The 16,969-nt window shown below is 40.0% G+C and overlaps 1 protein-coding gene across 1 annotated transcript in view; it reads right to left on the bottom strand.

Annotated features, from left to right (window-relative positions):
* The window catches only part of acbd6 (acyl-CoA binding domain containing 6), a 32,053-nt gene extending 16,477 nt beyond the window's left edge, over nt 1-15,576 (bottom strand). Inside the window, exons 1-6 of the mRNA XM_080506957.1 lie at nt 15,132-15,576; nt 14,321-14,385; nt 13,493-13,589; nt 10,967-11,040; nt 7,052-7,157; nt 4,000-4,089 (exon numbers count right to left, since the gene is read on the bottom strand). Of these exons, the coding sequence (XP_080363083.1) occupies nt 4,000-4,089; nt 7,052-7,157; nt 10,967-11,040; nt 13,493-13,589; nt 14,321-14,385; nt 15,132-15,410 (711 nt within the window). The 5' untranslated portion in view covers nt 15,411-15,576. The remainder of the gene's footprint in view (nt 1-3,999; nt 4,090-7,051; nt 7,158-10,966; nt 11,041-13,492; nt 13,590-14,320; nt 14,386-15,131) is intronic.
* Nucleotides 15,577-16,969: the final 1,393 nt, after the last annotated feature.

Here is a 16,969-nt window from a genome sequence, read left to right as displayed (position 1 = left end):
GCAGATGCAGATGATACCAATCAGCTTCTCAAACTAGAAGCTTATTCTCAAGACTTAAAAGCATGAACGTGCTGTAATTTTGTGTTCCTGAACTCAAATAAAACATAAAATATGTTATTTGTTCACAAACATTGATTTCAACTGCCAGCACCACTGTGACAAACCTGGGAGTTATTTTTGGCCAGGACTTCTCCTTTTCACTCCTGCATGATATAAGTGTGCAGAAATACTTTCAATTACTTGTATAATGTCACTAAAATCGGGTACATGCTGGCTCAGAGAAATTAAGGCAGTTAAGCTGATATAGGTTTAAACCACTCAGAGATTTCTCCTCTATATTCATGTGTAACTATTAAGTGTCAGTCACTCAGGCTCTTCTTCTGTAGTCTATGCGCTCATCTTTTTTTTCTCTCGCTCTCTCTCTCTCTCTCTCTCTGAGCCTCCTGCTCCAATCAGGTCAAGTGGCAAGTGGATAACCTCACTATCTGATGTCAACTTGGTTGTTTGCTTGTTGCTCTCCGGATCGTTTCTTATCCTTTTCTGTCCTCACTACCCAGGAAAGCAGAAAGCAGCCACATCCGAGTCTGGTTCTGTAGAGTTGTAATGGTAAAAAGGAGTTTTCATGTCCACAAGCACTTGTGTGCTCATGTGTGGAAACATGTGCAACAGTTGTGTTTTTCTCTGTGAAGTGTTATGAGATCGCCATGTTGTTGTTGGTGCTGTATAAGAAGAGGTTAATCCATCTTCTACAGCAACTTATCCAACTTAGGGTAGAGAGCTGTGGTGCTGATCCCAACTGACCTAAGTAGAGATCCTGGACAGGTTCATTCCGTAACAAGAACAAACAATCGGAAGGTTGCAGGTTTGATTCTCCATCACTCCATGTCCACATGTCACAGTTTTTCTTGAGCAAGACACTGAATCCCAAACTGCTTCCAGTGGATGAACCGAGCGCCTTGCATAGCATCCAGTATGTGAGTGTGCATGAGTTGGTGAATGTGATTAACATTGTTAAGTACTTTGGAGGCTGTTCAAGCTGTGGACTGAATACTGAATTTAATATTTTAACAACTTAAAACCAGCTTATACTATGGGCATTATACTTATATACTATGGAGATATGCATTTGAGCCCTGATATGATGGAATATCCCTAACTTAAGCTCATTTGTAATAAATCTCTCTTTTTACATTCTTGTACAAAGAATATTAGTCCAGCTTTACGGCACAATTTCCATTGTTAAACTGATTGCGGTTTTACCGTCATCTTTCCCAGAGTTGGTGCCGTCTGCCCCACTTTCTCTGAATGTATCAGCTGAGGGAGCACTGATATGGTGAGGAGGAGGAGGAGGAGGAGGAGGGCAGGAGGGTTTAACGTATTGTACCAGCACCAGGCCTGATCTACAGTTGGCAGGTGGCAGATCTGTGATCTGTGGATTCAAACACACACAGCTACCTATTGTCGTTCTCGCTGCCTTGATCCTGGATTAACGATCAAACAAGCCCTTAATGCAGGTTACCAGGGTTTGGGAACAATTCACTAAAACAATCAGTTGATTAATTTCCAATGATTTTCCTCCTCTGCCAAGCAAATAATAATACTTTTTGTTTTAACTCTGAAGTCCCCCTCCCCTTTTTAATCAACAAATTAAGCATAAATCATGTTTGATCTTTATTTACTGGTTGCTCGGCAGTTGGTAGAGGTCAGGACAGATTACTGGTCGCTCTTAATAGCCTGCAAACAACCCAAACATTCCTCCATTCTTCTCATGAACCCACACGCAGCCACTCGTACTGTTTTCCACCAAAGGGGCATTTTCAAAACTGTCCATCCCATTTATCTTTCACTAGTATATAGAAAATATATCCGCTCCTCCCTGTCTTGCTTTTATCTTCTTCATTCTCCAACTCTGAAGCAAAAGAAGAAGAAAAAAAAACCCCACGAAAAATGTGTTCCAAGTCGTTTTGACATTATAATGAGAATCGTATTGTTTGATAAGCTTTACAGTGTGAGATAATTTGGCATTGTGACAGATTGGTATGATTTAGCCGTCTATATTTTCCTCTGAGCCACCTCGTTGCCACATCATAAATCTGAAACCAGCAACTCTGAAGCAGAGATTCAATTAATTTAATATTCAGTCTCCTCTATGGTCTGTTTCCTCTGACACCTGAAAGGCAGGCAGGTGGATGGTCCTGCCAACCTGAATACATGAATTCAGCTTTTGTTTGCATTCCTAATGGATAAAAAAAAAATAAAAAATCCCGTCTTTGAATCATCCAGTGATGTTTTTCATCTTGATGATTTCTCCGGAAGGCACATTTGAAACTTCAACCGCATTATACAATGATTGCTATTATCCTGTTTTTGTTTGCGTTGCCACAAAATAATTTAAGGAAACAGAAACAAGTGTGACGAGCTTAAAGTATCCTTCAAGTATGCTTGAATTCAGTCAGTGTCTGGGAAAAGAATTGCTTCCTGCGTGGACTGCTGGAAACGGTTGGTAGTTGGAGATTTTAATTCACGTTTTAATGATAGAAATATGACTTTAAATGCACCAAATCTCAGGGTGGAAAAAGGACAAAAGCCTCAAACTATGCATCCATCTCTCCTGCTGTCATTATCTTTCGATATGGCTGTAAATCATAAGTGAAGTGTTTTGTAGTCATCCGACTGCTAAAGCTCTCACTCCACACAAATCCACCCCCTCCCAGTGAGTGTTCAAAACAAAAGGGGCCACGCATGACCACAAAAGAGAAAGTCATTTGTGAAATGTCCTGATTATGTGGGTTGTGCAACATAAAACAATTTGCCTGATTACTTCCAATTGATTCGCCCTTACAGTTAAAACCTCAGTGTGCAGCCCCATGAACTCCACTGTGTCGTGCTCCTGTTCAGGGAAGAGGAGTAATTTCTCCAATGTGCGGCTGAGCCAGCTTACCACCAAAGCTAAAGCCTCCTGGATGCTGCTAAACCTTGGGGAGCCTAAACAGTCGGCTAGCTACCAGCTAACTCTGTCTGCTAAAGCCCTGAGGGATTTGTCTGTGGCACAAAGTGAATTAAAGGTGACCTTCTCAGAGGGATGGAGTGAGAAAACAGGAATGCGACAGGGATGCCCGAGGTGTCTTTGTTTTTCTTCAGTTTACCTGTTCATGTGTTCAGAGCTATGTTGGGGGAAAAACCAAAGGATCCCCGCATTTTCACCACAAAACTGCATCTAATACGATGATTGATATTAACTGATCAACAACAAACCCACCGTGTCATGACCTACAAAGGAATGTGACGCCAACAAAATACATCAAAAACCTGCTCATGCCATTAATCTGGACTGTTTTATTCCCCCCAACAAAAAATGTCTTAATCTTTAGAAAAATTGTGACGTAAAACATTTTCTTACCCATATGCTAAATGTGAAGTCTGGGCAAAGTTTCCATATTGAGGGAGGTTTTATCGACTCTACCAGAGGGTCAAGTTGTGACCATCAATTGAACAGTGAATGAGGAGCTGGAGCTACTAAATTAACATTCAGCAGATTCAGTCAACATGTGAATTTGATCATTTCCATCTCAGCATGCATTTAGTTTCACAATATTGAAGGAATTACTACAGTTGTTATTAGAGTCATTCCTTTTAGAAATTGTCTTGCAGGCTATAAAGACAGACTTGACGCGCCTGCAACACCAGTTGCCCAAATCTGCGGCAAGTTCAAAAGTTTTAGGAAAAAACAGAACGTTTCTAAAAAGACAAATTACATTAGAAATTAACCTAAAGCTTTAAGTTTGAGTAACATGATGATTTACTGTCAGATATATGTGAAATAATAACACATGATTTATTTTTGTCCACCAACACCAGTTTTCATGTCCGCAAATAAAATGTAAATGAGTTTTGAGTAAACAACAAGGACCAACGACAACTTTTGTTCAAATGAACCAATTAAGTGTCAATCTTGCAGAATCCCCTGATAAGAGACAGAAAAAGCGAAAGGGTTCTCACTTGACCGTCGATGTCCGCTTTGTGTTCCAGTAACATAGACACCAGCTCTTTGTGTCCTCTGTCACAGGCCCAGTGTAGAAGAGCACGACCCTGCCAACATAAGCACACAAGTAAATGAAAACATCATGACTCGGGCAATCTTTTAAAAGGAATTTGCTGCATTTTTCCCCCCCTGATGACCACTTCATTGTGAACAGCGCCCTGCAGAACCAGATGATGAATGCCACTCAAGTACAGTGACATTTAAGGAAAGTGAGAGTCACCGAGTGAGGTTTCAGATCATTGGAAATCATTGGTGTTAGACGACCTGCAAAGGTACCTGACCACATCACCAGACACCGTCTTGCATATGGGCCATGAAGGATTTACACTGCCTTCTCTGATGAAGGTATATTCACACTGAGCAGAAATGATGGCTGCCAAACAATTTTGAAGATGTCAAGGAGAGCGCTATGCATCAGCCACCAGATGATTGTTTGGTGGTGGTGTCACAGTTACAGTGTTGGCAGGAATGTCTAGTCAATACAAAAATGTCCTACACTTTGTGAAAGGTACAGTGACAAGTCCATTCTACCTAGATAACATGATTAGTCCAGTCATTGTGCCCCTGCATGAACAACACAGGCCTAATTTCATCTTCATGGATGACACTGCTCCAAGCTCATGGAGGTTGCGTCATTAGAGAACAACTGCATCTCCATTGCATACTTCTACTTAAATGCCTTACTTTCATGATATAATATCACGAGCATGAACATTTACGTTTTCCATAAATTTCACCCCAAAATCCAAACATCCCAAACTTTTGTGAGTAGTGTGTATGTGATCATGAGAAGGAAAGGAAGACAAGCAGGAGGTTGAGGCACAGACTGCAGTCTACAATTGCAAATTCAGTTATACATAATCCATATGACTCAAAGGAATCTTAGCGTTCTCTATATCCATTTATTGTCACACACATGCACGCATGGACCAACTGACAAGAACCTTTTTTTAGGTTCAAGAGCTGCAATATTGTTGCTTTAAATCATGCTGACCACAGTGGCTGCTTGATCAAATGGACGCCTCGACGCCAGGCCAGAATACCAGGAAGTTGTTCCACATCCCTCTCCTTCATCGAGATGTACTGCTGGCCCACTTCACTGACGACCAGAGTTTGCAGATTATAGTACTACAAGTGAAACTGGCCACACTCCATTCACAGGAACAAAAATATAAGCAGCCATATTCAGGAAGGGTTTGGGCCTGATTAGGGATGAATGTTCTTATGCAGATGAAGAAGGTTCCAAAGCGTAAGAACAGGACATCTTTAACCAGATGCACATAAAGAACCTGGTTGTAATGCACATAGTGCATGCACACGTGTGGCAACCTCGAAATTCTTCTTTACTGAACTTCATCCTCTTCTTCTCGCTCAGCTACAATACACACACTTGAGTTTTTGCACTTTAGAACTTGTGCATAATAGTAAAAAAAAGTAATATTGGAAATTGGAATAACTGAAATACTTAAAGTAATCATTTCCTGCTGGTATGACATACTGTATCTCTGAATAACCACGAGAGAAGTGTTGTTCTTTAAATACCAACAATAAATAACAACAATAAAATATTTTTTAAATACCAAAACAATTGACAATACCGTCGGGAAAATCTCCCCCACGGCCTAATTACCATAATGTGCATCCGATTGAAAATTATCTGACAATGAAATTATTACTTTTCAAATGCAACAAACATGGATGACATGAATAGAAGACTTCAAGTTTTTTCTGTATCTGCCTATCCTATCCGGTTCCCTCATACCGTCTCCTAACAAGTGCAAGCAGAATCCCAACATCTCTGTTGGGCTACCTTCTGGTAAAATAGATTTTCTTTCCACTTTTTGCTCATGTCAGATTTTTCTGTATTTTAATATACAATTTCATGAAAGGGATTTAGAGTAATATAAATGAAATACTAATTAAACTAAAGTGAAAGGACAGATTATTTCTGTTTGCTACCATTTCTCCCCATAGAAAGGAACATATGGTTTGTTTTAAACATTGTGCATGAAAAGAAATACCAGTTTTGGTTTGTAATACGCTTCTGATGATTGATTGTTTTGTATGACTTCCCTAAAAATAATAACTTTCCAAATTATATTAGTGTAATCAAGGGGGAGATTAATTTACATGAATGATCATGAGCGTTCTCAGCATTTTCTGATGTGATGTCAAAATATACTCCCTTTACTCTATTGAACCTTTAGTCTTTTTGATATAACTACCTGATTTATGAGATGCTGGGGGAAGATTGATCACAAACCCAAAGACTGGGTTCTGGGACAGAGTGTCAGAGTATCTTTTTGCCAATTTCTCTGCTTCTAAGCTGCAGAACGAGATCAGGCTACTTATTCATGTGGCACTTCACCACTGCCCTCTGCTGTGGAGCCAGGTGAACTACAGTTGTTAAGATGCCAACAATGACTGGCAGACAACGCTTTGTGCACCGAGGTCCCTCAGCCATCTGGCCTTTGACTGTGAACTCACCAGCCGACTGCCTGTTTATCTGAAGAATGGCCGCGATGAAAGAGATGCAGGGAGCCATTTGGCTTGGATGATAATGAATCAGGGACAGATCAATGGATTCCAGGGTCAATCCAGAAAACACCCCGCGATATTAATAACTGTTCATACAATTTACGCATTTCAGCCTGAGCACTGGTTCCCGTGTGTGTGGCTGCAGCTCACTGAAAGCATTATGTAACAACTGTAAAAAGAGAAGCATGATATATTCCTTGGCGACATGTTTTTTTTCTTGACATCTCTGATCATTTAAACCTGCCCTCCCGCACAGATGGGTCAGCATGAAGCAGGAAGCCATGCAGCTGACAGACATTCAGCGGATGGTTAAAAAAAAACAAAAAAAACAAAAAACCTTCAACATTATGTACAGTATATAAAACACAAAGCTGCCATGGTGATTACCTGTTCACGCAAACTTAATAATAGTAAACAGGTGACGGATACAGCTTCACTTCAAAATAATTCTTGGCACTGCTTTGTAGGTACCTCTTCATCTTTAGTATTGACATCCACTTTCTGGGATACGATAGCCTTGCTGATGTGGTCGATGTTATTTTCTCTGCAGTAGTCAAAGATGTTCTTGTCCTCTTCCCTGAGAGCGATACAGTACAGATGGAAAAAAACACAGAGAGAAAAAGAGCAAGGTAAGTGAACTTCATTTTTTCATCATAATTCATCACATAAGGACGGGAGGACTTTACTTTGCTTGCTTTTGCGTTATTGCTCGCTTGGCCCATTTCAAGAAGACTTTCTCTGTCTTCAGAGTTGTTTTATCTTTGTGCAGCTCACACCTCTGAAAAATTGCACAACTGAAAACCAGCAAGAATACTTCTTGCCACATTTGATGCCTTTGCTATTGTGATTTACTTATTCAAGAGAGAGTAGTTTTATTGGAACTAATTACAGAACTGAATGTTATATATTTTCTGCAAAATGTATCCTTGAACATTTAAAATGCCTGTTATCCAAAATCCTTGACAAACCCAATGAAACCATCTTACTGTCCTATTTCATCATCATTTACAAAATGCTCATTAATGCAACACTGTGCAGATCAGGGAAGCAAATCAAATTCAGACTACTTTTATAATCCAAGGGAGAAATTATTTGTGATGCTCTATGCAAAATGGAACTAATAAATAAGATATAAAAAATAGATTAAAAATATCTTTCTGTATACTGTATACACACAATAGCCTTAAATGAGTGTAAATATCACATTATCAGTAAGAGTACCACAATTTAGTCATCAAGGTCATAATATCAGATAATCATATATTTTGGATCCCAATCACATATGTGAACAGCAGCCACACGTGCCAATCTCCCTTGGGAACACTGGTATATCGCACGCACGCACACACACGCACGCACATACACACAATTATATCGCTGCGTCTCTAATCACCTCCTGGTATTGGGGGAAAGAGTGGAGGGGGATAAATGGAGAGCAGTGGCAGTGGCAGTGGTTGAGACATGTAGGGTGAGGGGGGGGGGGAGAGAAGGGGCCAAAATCTCATTTAGAGCTTTACGCCTTCCTCTTCCCCTTACCGATGCTGAGCATTCAGATTAATTGAATTTAGTGCTCTATTGTCTGAGAGAAACCCCGAATACCTGCTGCTTTACTACGCCCACGCAGTCATTCTGTCATCCCCAAAGCCAAATCCCCCCCGGTTCCTGTCTCTGATAGTGGCACACTCTGCAGTTCTGGGCCTCACAGGTCTCACAGCAACGCCAACAAAAGGAGAAACTGTGGGCTGTTCACCTATGAAGCTCAAGGGTGATATCTAACTCTAAATGGAACTCAAACACTCTCAAAACTATGGGTTTAATTGTAAAGGTCAAGCCATTTTATAAATGCGATTTTTCACCATCTAGCACATTCACATGGTTTTTCAATAATCTCAGCTTCTATAAGATTGGTAAATGAGGAGTGTGTACAGGTCGATGTAAATATATCTGCTTTGGTAATGTTTTGAAACTGGAAAATCTGGATGATATTCTAAAGTGTGAGTTTGGTTACAAACCCAATACTAATATGAAGTGAAGCACTGAACGAGGAGAGGTAGACGTCTGGGAAAGCACCAAAAGCAACATATTAGAAATGAATTACAGATTCCCAGTCCTCAGAGATCCACTGAACTCAAGCATGGCTCTCCTCCAGAGACGCAATGGATTATCTAAAAATGACATCAATCTGTCTGACTCACAATCAACACATTTCATTGTTTACTTTGAGAATTCATCTCTAAAACCGACACATCCAGTGGGACACAAAGAAAGTTTGATCTGCCGTTTGTTCTCTTAATGTTCTGATGAACGTTCTTTTCTTCAGCTGTGTGCTTTCTCCAGTTCATTGCCTCCCTCTCCACAATATTCCCTCATCAGGCCCCTGTGAATTATGAATAACTCATTACACTTTTAGCAGAGCAAGGTTATGTATGAACACATTCATTTACATACTCCTGATTACCAGCGCTATGTTTATTCATGAGGCCACACACTGAGCCACGCCCACTTCCCCCCATCTGATGGCCATGGTGACCCTAAGTGTCCCTGATGTGTGGCCGCTATCCGTCTCCTCCGGCAACTAATCAATAGGCCAGACTCATCAGTCTTTTGTCGATGGACAGACGGAACTGGCATGACTGGTGTATGGCACATATAAAAAGTACACACACACACACACCCTAAATGGGTTATTTTGTTACACAATACACAGAAGCACTAAAATAGTTTTACAAATGAAGGTATTCGCAACAATATTTGTGATTCTCATTGTTTCCCTGCTTGGTGAGAACACACATGAATCCGAAAACTATAAAACAAATGATTAATGTGGGACCTTTAAACGACATGACATCAGCAGCACCGCTAAGCATGCTGGGAAGGTCATAGGCTACTCTGTCATCACTGGGGGAGATAGGATTGTGTGTGTTTGTGCCTGAGAGAGAGACAGAGAGAATGAGAGAAGGAGAGAGAGAGACTCACAAGTGTGTGTCCAGTCTGGTGTACTGGCAGATATGTCCTTCATCCATCAGGCTAAACTGGTCACAGTGGTGGAGGACCCTCATCTACCTGGCCTGAGCTTCACTGATCAACACCATGGCCACACAATCCATCAAACACATACATACACACACACCCCTGGGCAATCTGTCATCGAATTCCTCATAGGATCCTAGTCAACGCTCTCAACAAGGCCGAGGTCCACAATAGTACAAGAAACAATAACTACTGAAATAACTTGGCTTTAAGCAAAGTGTTTGGACAACAAAGCCACCAGTGTTTACAAGCGTCCCTCTTCAAGGTGGGTGAGCGAAATACAAACGCAAGTTTCCTCAATCACACACACTGATCAGCTCAGTCTCACACACACACACGCACACGCACACGCACACACGCACACACACACACACGCACACACACACACACACACACACACACACACACACACACACACACACACACACACACACACACACACACACACACACACACACACACACACTAATTAACTGTGTGGTTAACAGGTGCTTAGCTGATTAATATGGAGTGGGTTGTGTGTGTGTATTTGTGTGTAGAGGAGAGGAAATTGAAATGCAGCAGAGCAGTGAGTGTAACAGTTCTGGCAGGTTAGGCATGGATTCGGATGAAATTCATAGCGACCTATAGCAAAAGAGTATATGTTTTGTGGGCACTTGTGCATACATAGGTGTGTGTATGTGATACTAACGCCTTCCTTCCTGCCGGTCTCCCTGGGGGCACCGTTACTGTGGGATATCACCAAGAGGAGTATTATTCTGGGATACCTGCTTCACCTGCCTCGCTCTGCTGCACCCAGCGCGTCTTCATCACCCACCCTCCCAAATCATAACGTAATTAAAAAGGAGAGACCCTGGTCGCTTCTTTTTGAGACTGTGCATACTAATCACATACAGCCATTTATGCAGGAAAACCTGCAGGATTCACACATCTCATTTTCATCTCCAAAAGAGCTCTTCTTTCATTGAAATGAAGATGGGGTTTTTAAGCTTCAGTAAGCCTGCCAGGCAAGAGTAAATGGAGAATATATTTCATTAACATAAATCAGGAACTGTATGACGTCTCCAAACCCTAAATGTCGTTACGGTCGGTTGAATATAATCGAATACAGCATCAAGGCCATCGGTTAACAATGCCAGACTGACTCAGTTGACCTGAGCATTAAACAAGTTGTTTAAAAAAAAAAAAAAAAAGTCAGTCCAAGCATCCTTAAAAGAAAAGGATTTTAAAAACAGAAGAAAAAAGTATCCAGATATTACAGCATCTCAGACAAAGTGCGAAAATCAAAATGACGCTTGTGGGTTTCTCTGTGAAATCAATGTGACGGGTTGTCTTTGTTCGGCATGCTTTAAATACCTGATCATCTCTTCCTGATATAGACAGCTGACTGCTGCTCCTCCAAACACTGACCGTCGCTCTGCTCCTCTTTCCTGTGGGAACAAAACAGACCTAAAAACAAAGAACTATTTCCACCTCTCACAGTCTGAATTTGTTGCATTTACGAGTCATATAAATCATTGTCCATTAACATGGTGTGCAATAACAGCCTGTACCAAACACCAACCCAATCAGTTGAGCAGCCTGGAACACTGTGTGTATGAATGTGAGTCCTAAATGTTTTGTGTCGTCCCAACACAAAAGGACAGGGCCTAACTATTCAGTGTGAATATCTGAATCTATACACTGACCACCACAAACAATATTCCACCCACTATAATCAAGTTGAAAATGTGTAGTTTTAAAACAACATTGTCAGGCTTTGGGTATGACCTCACGAGTGACTAAAAAAGTACATTAAAAAACATAATAGATCAAAGTTACCATGAGAGGTATCTGATGTTCTGTGTTTTCAAGGAATTACATTCATCTCATCCAAGAATTTATTATCCATTCTTTGCTTTACCAAGCTTGACTCACAAAAGAACCCATACAAATCAGATTTTATGAAATAGGGAGAGTGGGGGGGAACATGACAAGCGAAGCAAAACAACTGTGCGTGCACTTTTGGGAGAACCTAATTCACTTCAGAAACTCAGAATATTCGCTGATGCACTGGCCCCACTCTTCTGCACTATAATGCAATATAAAGCCAGTGTCTGCTCAACAATTGGGACAGGAACAGAGGTCAAATTGTGGCTATTATTCTCTCTCCTGCTTCTCTGTCTATGCACTCTTACTTACACCATTTAACTGTGCTTCCAAATGAATAGCTACTGCCATGCTATGGCGCTTTGTTAACACTAATAGAATCAGGTTCTTTTCAGGGGGCAGTGGAGCATTTTTCTGCCTGTCTGCTGGGCTTTCCCTTAACATTGTGCAACTGTGGGGCAGAGTCGGTGTGTATTGTCCTGCTGCAGGGCCACTGAGAAATGTGTCAGGGTCAGACACTCGATTGACAGTGATGCTATTAAACGGACTCAAATGAGGCGAGGGAATAATTAAAATGGAGGGACATTGGAGGAAAATAGTGACGGGGTTAAAGGAGAAAAGAAGACGAAGGAGGCCAAAAACAACAGAAAAAGAGCAGGTAACACAAAGATGGAGAACAAAGAGGACCTGACCTGCAGTCAATGTAATCAACAAAGTAAAGAAGAAAATGTGCACAAACAAAGCAGATCATTCAGCATATATGATGGTTATTTCAGGGTACTTGAAGGGAATTCTTTGGATTCATCTCATGGGGGGGGGTTGGGTTTGTAGAAATTCAAATGACTGTAAATGTATGTTCACGTTCAAATGAGGACCCTGCATGGACACAAACAAATGCTGAATGCATAATCCCCGAATTATTCAGTTGCTCTCTCAAAGGACAAGTTGACCATGGCAACACACCTCTCCTGACACAGTTCCATGACATGACAAAGAAGTACGTAAACCCTCACCAAAAAAACCCAGCATTACTCAGGCAGACCACAACAATTTGTTGCATTCTTCATGTCGCAAAATGTGAGCTTCTGAATACAACTATGATATTTTCTCTTGCAGTGTTGATACTACATGAGGGAATACATTTCACCCCAAAGCCTGATGCGACACAGAAATGTGACACTGACATCTACTGGAAAAGAAACCACACTGCATTTTATAGGATGTCTTTAATCTTAAAAGGAGCAGTCCAATTATGGCAATGGATATTTGTCAATTTAATATCATTTCCGTCACACTGTGCATCTGAACTTATGCGCGTTTGCTTTATTGACATACACAGTACTAGCATGTGTGAGGAGTTTATTACTAAACTTTGTCTGGCAAAAGAATGCTGAAAAGACAGTTTAACTGTGTATTTCCAGTCTGCAAGGCACTGATAAATGATGATACATAATTCACTGAAATTATTCCATAATAAACCATCTCTCTGAGCCTTTGCCCTGAAAACAAAATATGCACATGAATGTTGATGTTTCTGCAGATCGTTTTACAAGTGTGCCGTTACTACATTCTCATTTTTCATACTTGCTTGTGGGGAATATCATTTCAGTGAGGAACAGTATAGGACTGAGCAGCTTTTTTGTATTTGACATAATGGTTGTTGTTTGAGTCTAAATATCTTTACACATTTGCAAAACGTGTGTGAAGACCAAATGAGAGAACATTGTCATTCAACACAAACACATCTGCATTAAGGACTGTTATGTGTTTTCAGACTTCTTGGTTAAGGTAGGTCATATATACTAAGAGCACACAATGAAGAAGAAAAATAAATTGATTGTAGATTTGTGCATGTGCAGCATGCAGAATATTTTTAATACTTTGTTCAAGATTCATTTTCTTCTTTTGAAGTCGGTTCTTCCAGACCCATGGTATATTCTTCCATTGTACAGAACACAATATACAATAATTAACAATTATCAGTCTCAAAATATGTTTATAATGTTGTATTACCTTTGTGCTGCCTTCAGGGTCTAACACATTCACATAGGATATATACTCCTGCATCGCCTGCTCTGGCTCCATGTCACCAAGCTGCTTCCATGCTTGCCTGTTAGGAAATAACATTGTGCAACTGAAGCATTTACAGTGGTGCATGAGGCATGCATCTGATATTTTTCCACAAGCTATATGCACAGATGCCAACATGGATTCAAGTCATAAAAAAAACACAAGAGTATCCTCCTCACATCAACAACAATCAAAACTGGGAAAAAAAACATATTATAAACTAAGTAAGTAGATTTGTAACACTGATTTATGGCAACAATTGTTATTCCAATTGAAAAGTCTGATCATTTCCCTTTCAAATTGTGTCACATTTGTAAGGAGCACACATTTGTGGGTTGAGCAGCAGAGCTATGTTTCTAGGTGGTTCTCAGTGAAAATTTGCCAAATCTTACCATTTAGTAGATTGAATGATTAAAGACTGATGAAACAATGCATATCAGCAATTTAAAAAACAAGAACATCAGTGGAGTATAGAAAACTCCACTTTGTTATGTGATCTATAATTTTTTGTTCATTATAAATATGGTAAAAAAATATATTTCCACTTTTCAATAGAGTGCCAACAAATATTTTTACAACAAATAAATGTTCTCCCAAACAAATCTTTCTTTTTTTGAGTGTAGTTTATGTTTGCCAGAGCCATTTACTATAAAATTAAAATCTGGCAAGTTATAGGATAGAACAGAATTTTATTTATATAGCACATTTCACAAGACGTGCGTGGCAAGGTACTTATTACAGTGATATAACCAACACATTTGGACCACATACCATTTTCTCTGTCCTTCGAAGTCAAAGAAGCCAGGTTTTGGTACATTGCACTTTCCAATTTTCGCCTGCAAATGAAAAATATATATATTTATTTGGATCAAAAAGTGGAGAACAGTGAAGCACTGTCAATACTTTCCAGATGCACTGTATGCAAATGCAAAAATATAAAAGCATAAAAGTACTAATGACACATGAGGAATATAACAAAGAGGAAAACACATGATGGAATAAAACAATGGCTTGATGGTGACACTGAACGTTGCATTAACAATCAATTGAAAATGTAATTTTAAAAGCATCGTCAAATCACGTACAAAAAGTTTAGTGCAAATAAAAAGAAAAGTCAAACAAAGCCACACATGTGATATAAAATAATTGATTTTCCTTTTTGTTGATACACCCACCGCTGTATGAGGGGTCAAGCTGCCCTGACATTAGATGACTTTATGAGGAGTCACATTCTGATTAGAACACGTCATCAGACGCCAGGACCCATGCCAATAAGAGATGTGACTTTGAAGACTGTTACCTCTATATGACCTGAAGAAGGACCAGAGATAGCAGATCTAAGGTAGAGTTCTGCTCAGACCTGCTACTTTGCTCCCAACCAGCTTGTTTGTTTGTATCCTCTGCCATTCTAAATAAACCCTGACCCCCAATGGCTCTGTCTCACACAATTCAACAACAGCCCGTAATAATGAACGAACAAGTACAGAAATAGAGACCGAGGTGTGCTGGCTGTGGTTGTTCTTTACAGCCACAGTGTGTTGGTACTGGAGGAGCACGGAACACGTCTTAATCCCACATTCACCTGTTTGTAACGGGCATACAAGTAGAGCAGCTGGTCCCTGCTGGCCGTCTGGACCAAATCTCTGACGCGGTCTGCTGCAGACTCAAACTCCCGCTCCAGGTCTTCTCCCTCCAGCCGCTCCGCCATCTCTATTGCGCAGCAGTCAAATTTACTTAGACCCAAGTCCGAGTCCGAGTCGGAGCCCGCTCCACCCAGAGGCTCTCCCGTGTCGGGACGTGCTGGATCAGTACCGGAGCCCGTTGCAGTGTCCGGAGAGGACGACGGAGAGCCAGAAGCCATGGCGGCTGTCGTTAGTAACGAACCGTTTCAACTGATGAGACACGGCGAAACCGAACCGGGAGTCTACGTGCAGTCACTGTTTGAGGAACATTCAGCAGATTTGTAGTTTTTAAACCGCTATGACTGAGATTCCGTCACAACAGGATTTGTTTCTCTTGTTGGTCCGTCTCTGGTCCTGCCACCAAGAGGCGCCGGGTTAAATCAGTGAGTAAAGAAAGGTTCCGCCTTTCCTCCTGCGCGTCCCTCAAGGTCTGAGAGAGAAAAAAAAAATATATCTACTGGAAATTGAGAAAGAAACACGTTTGATCAATCAATCAATCAATCAATCAATCAATCAATCAATCAATCAATCAATCAATCAATCAATCAATAATCAAATATACTATATGCCAATGTAATACATGCACTTATTACAGTATTTGAAAGAATCACAGATGATATTTGTCTTTTAAAATGTCTCCTTATTCTAAAACAATTCATACTTTCAATTACAAAAGGAAGGATGTATTGCCTCCACCTTAAATAAACAATAATACCTAAACAATAATAATGTATGTCTCACATTCCTACAAAAATAATGTTTGCAGTAATTCGTTGAAAATCAGAACAAATGCAAACGTTAGAGATAAGTTATAATTTTTTCTTGTTTTCGTTTTGTTTGACCTGTTTCAGGAAAGAAATAATATCGACATTTAAGAAATGCGTATTTGTTGCTTGTCACGCAGTTAAATGACAGCCAGAGTGTTATAAAATAGTCAAAGTAAAGGACTACTTACACTTTGTATGGGTAGAAATGGGTTATTCCAATATCCTGAATTTAAAATTTGCATTTAATTGCTTACAAATCTTTAAAATACAATGAGTAAAATGCATAACAGAAAAAATGAAAATAAAAACTGCATGGTGGCAGGGTGCATTTACTCTGACCGCTGTATGTATCTGAAAGGTGGGGACAAAAATCTATTACTCAAGTTATGCTTCAAATATTTGTTTTTCGGTAATTGTTTTTATATTTATTTATTTTTTATTTGTTATTTCACCCTGCAGGCGAGCCGCCACAATCTTGAATCAGATAATATAATTTCATGTTCCTGTAAGTTGAGAGTTTCCACCGACGCCTACTGACGCAGGACAGCTGTTCAAATTCCAAATGCATTTGTAGTATTTGTCCAGCAGATGCTGCTATTCTCTCATGGATGGTGTTATCATGAGTTCGCGACAGACGTTGAGCAATTCTCCAAACAGCACGCCGACGTCCTGTTACAGACCAAATTTAAAACTAGTTAGTTAATGAAGGTTTTTGAGTTAAAACGATCAAGAAAATTATAGTAAAACATTTTCTGACGGTGATGGTCCCTTTCACTGTAATCTATTTCATCATATTTCATGAGTAATATATTTTTTTTGTTAAAAAAAAACAACCCAAAAAACCCCAAAACTCTATTATTGTCTTTTCTAATCTAGCCTGACCATAAGCGACACAATAATAAGGCAAAATAGCTGCCGATGGCATTTGCATATACAATCTAACACTGTGGCGATGTAATTTTTCAACACGG

Source organism: Blennius ocellaris (assembly GCF_963422515.1).
Source record: "Blennius ocellaris genome assembly, chromosome: 12".
NCBI lineage: Eukaryota > Metazoa > Chordata > Actinopteri > Blenniiformes > Blenniidae > Blennius > Blennius ocellaris.
The sequence above is the reverse complement of the archived record's forward strand: the minus strand, read 5'-3'. Positions and strand labels throughout refer to the sequence as shown.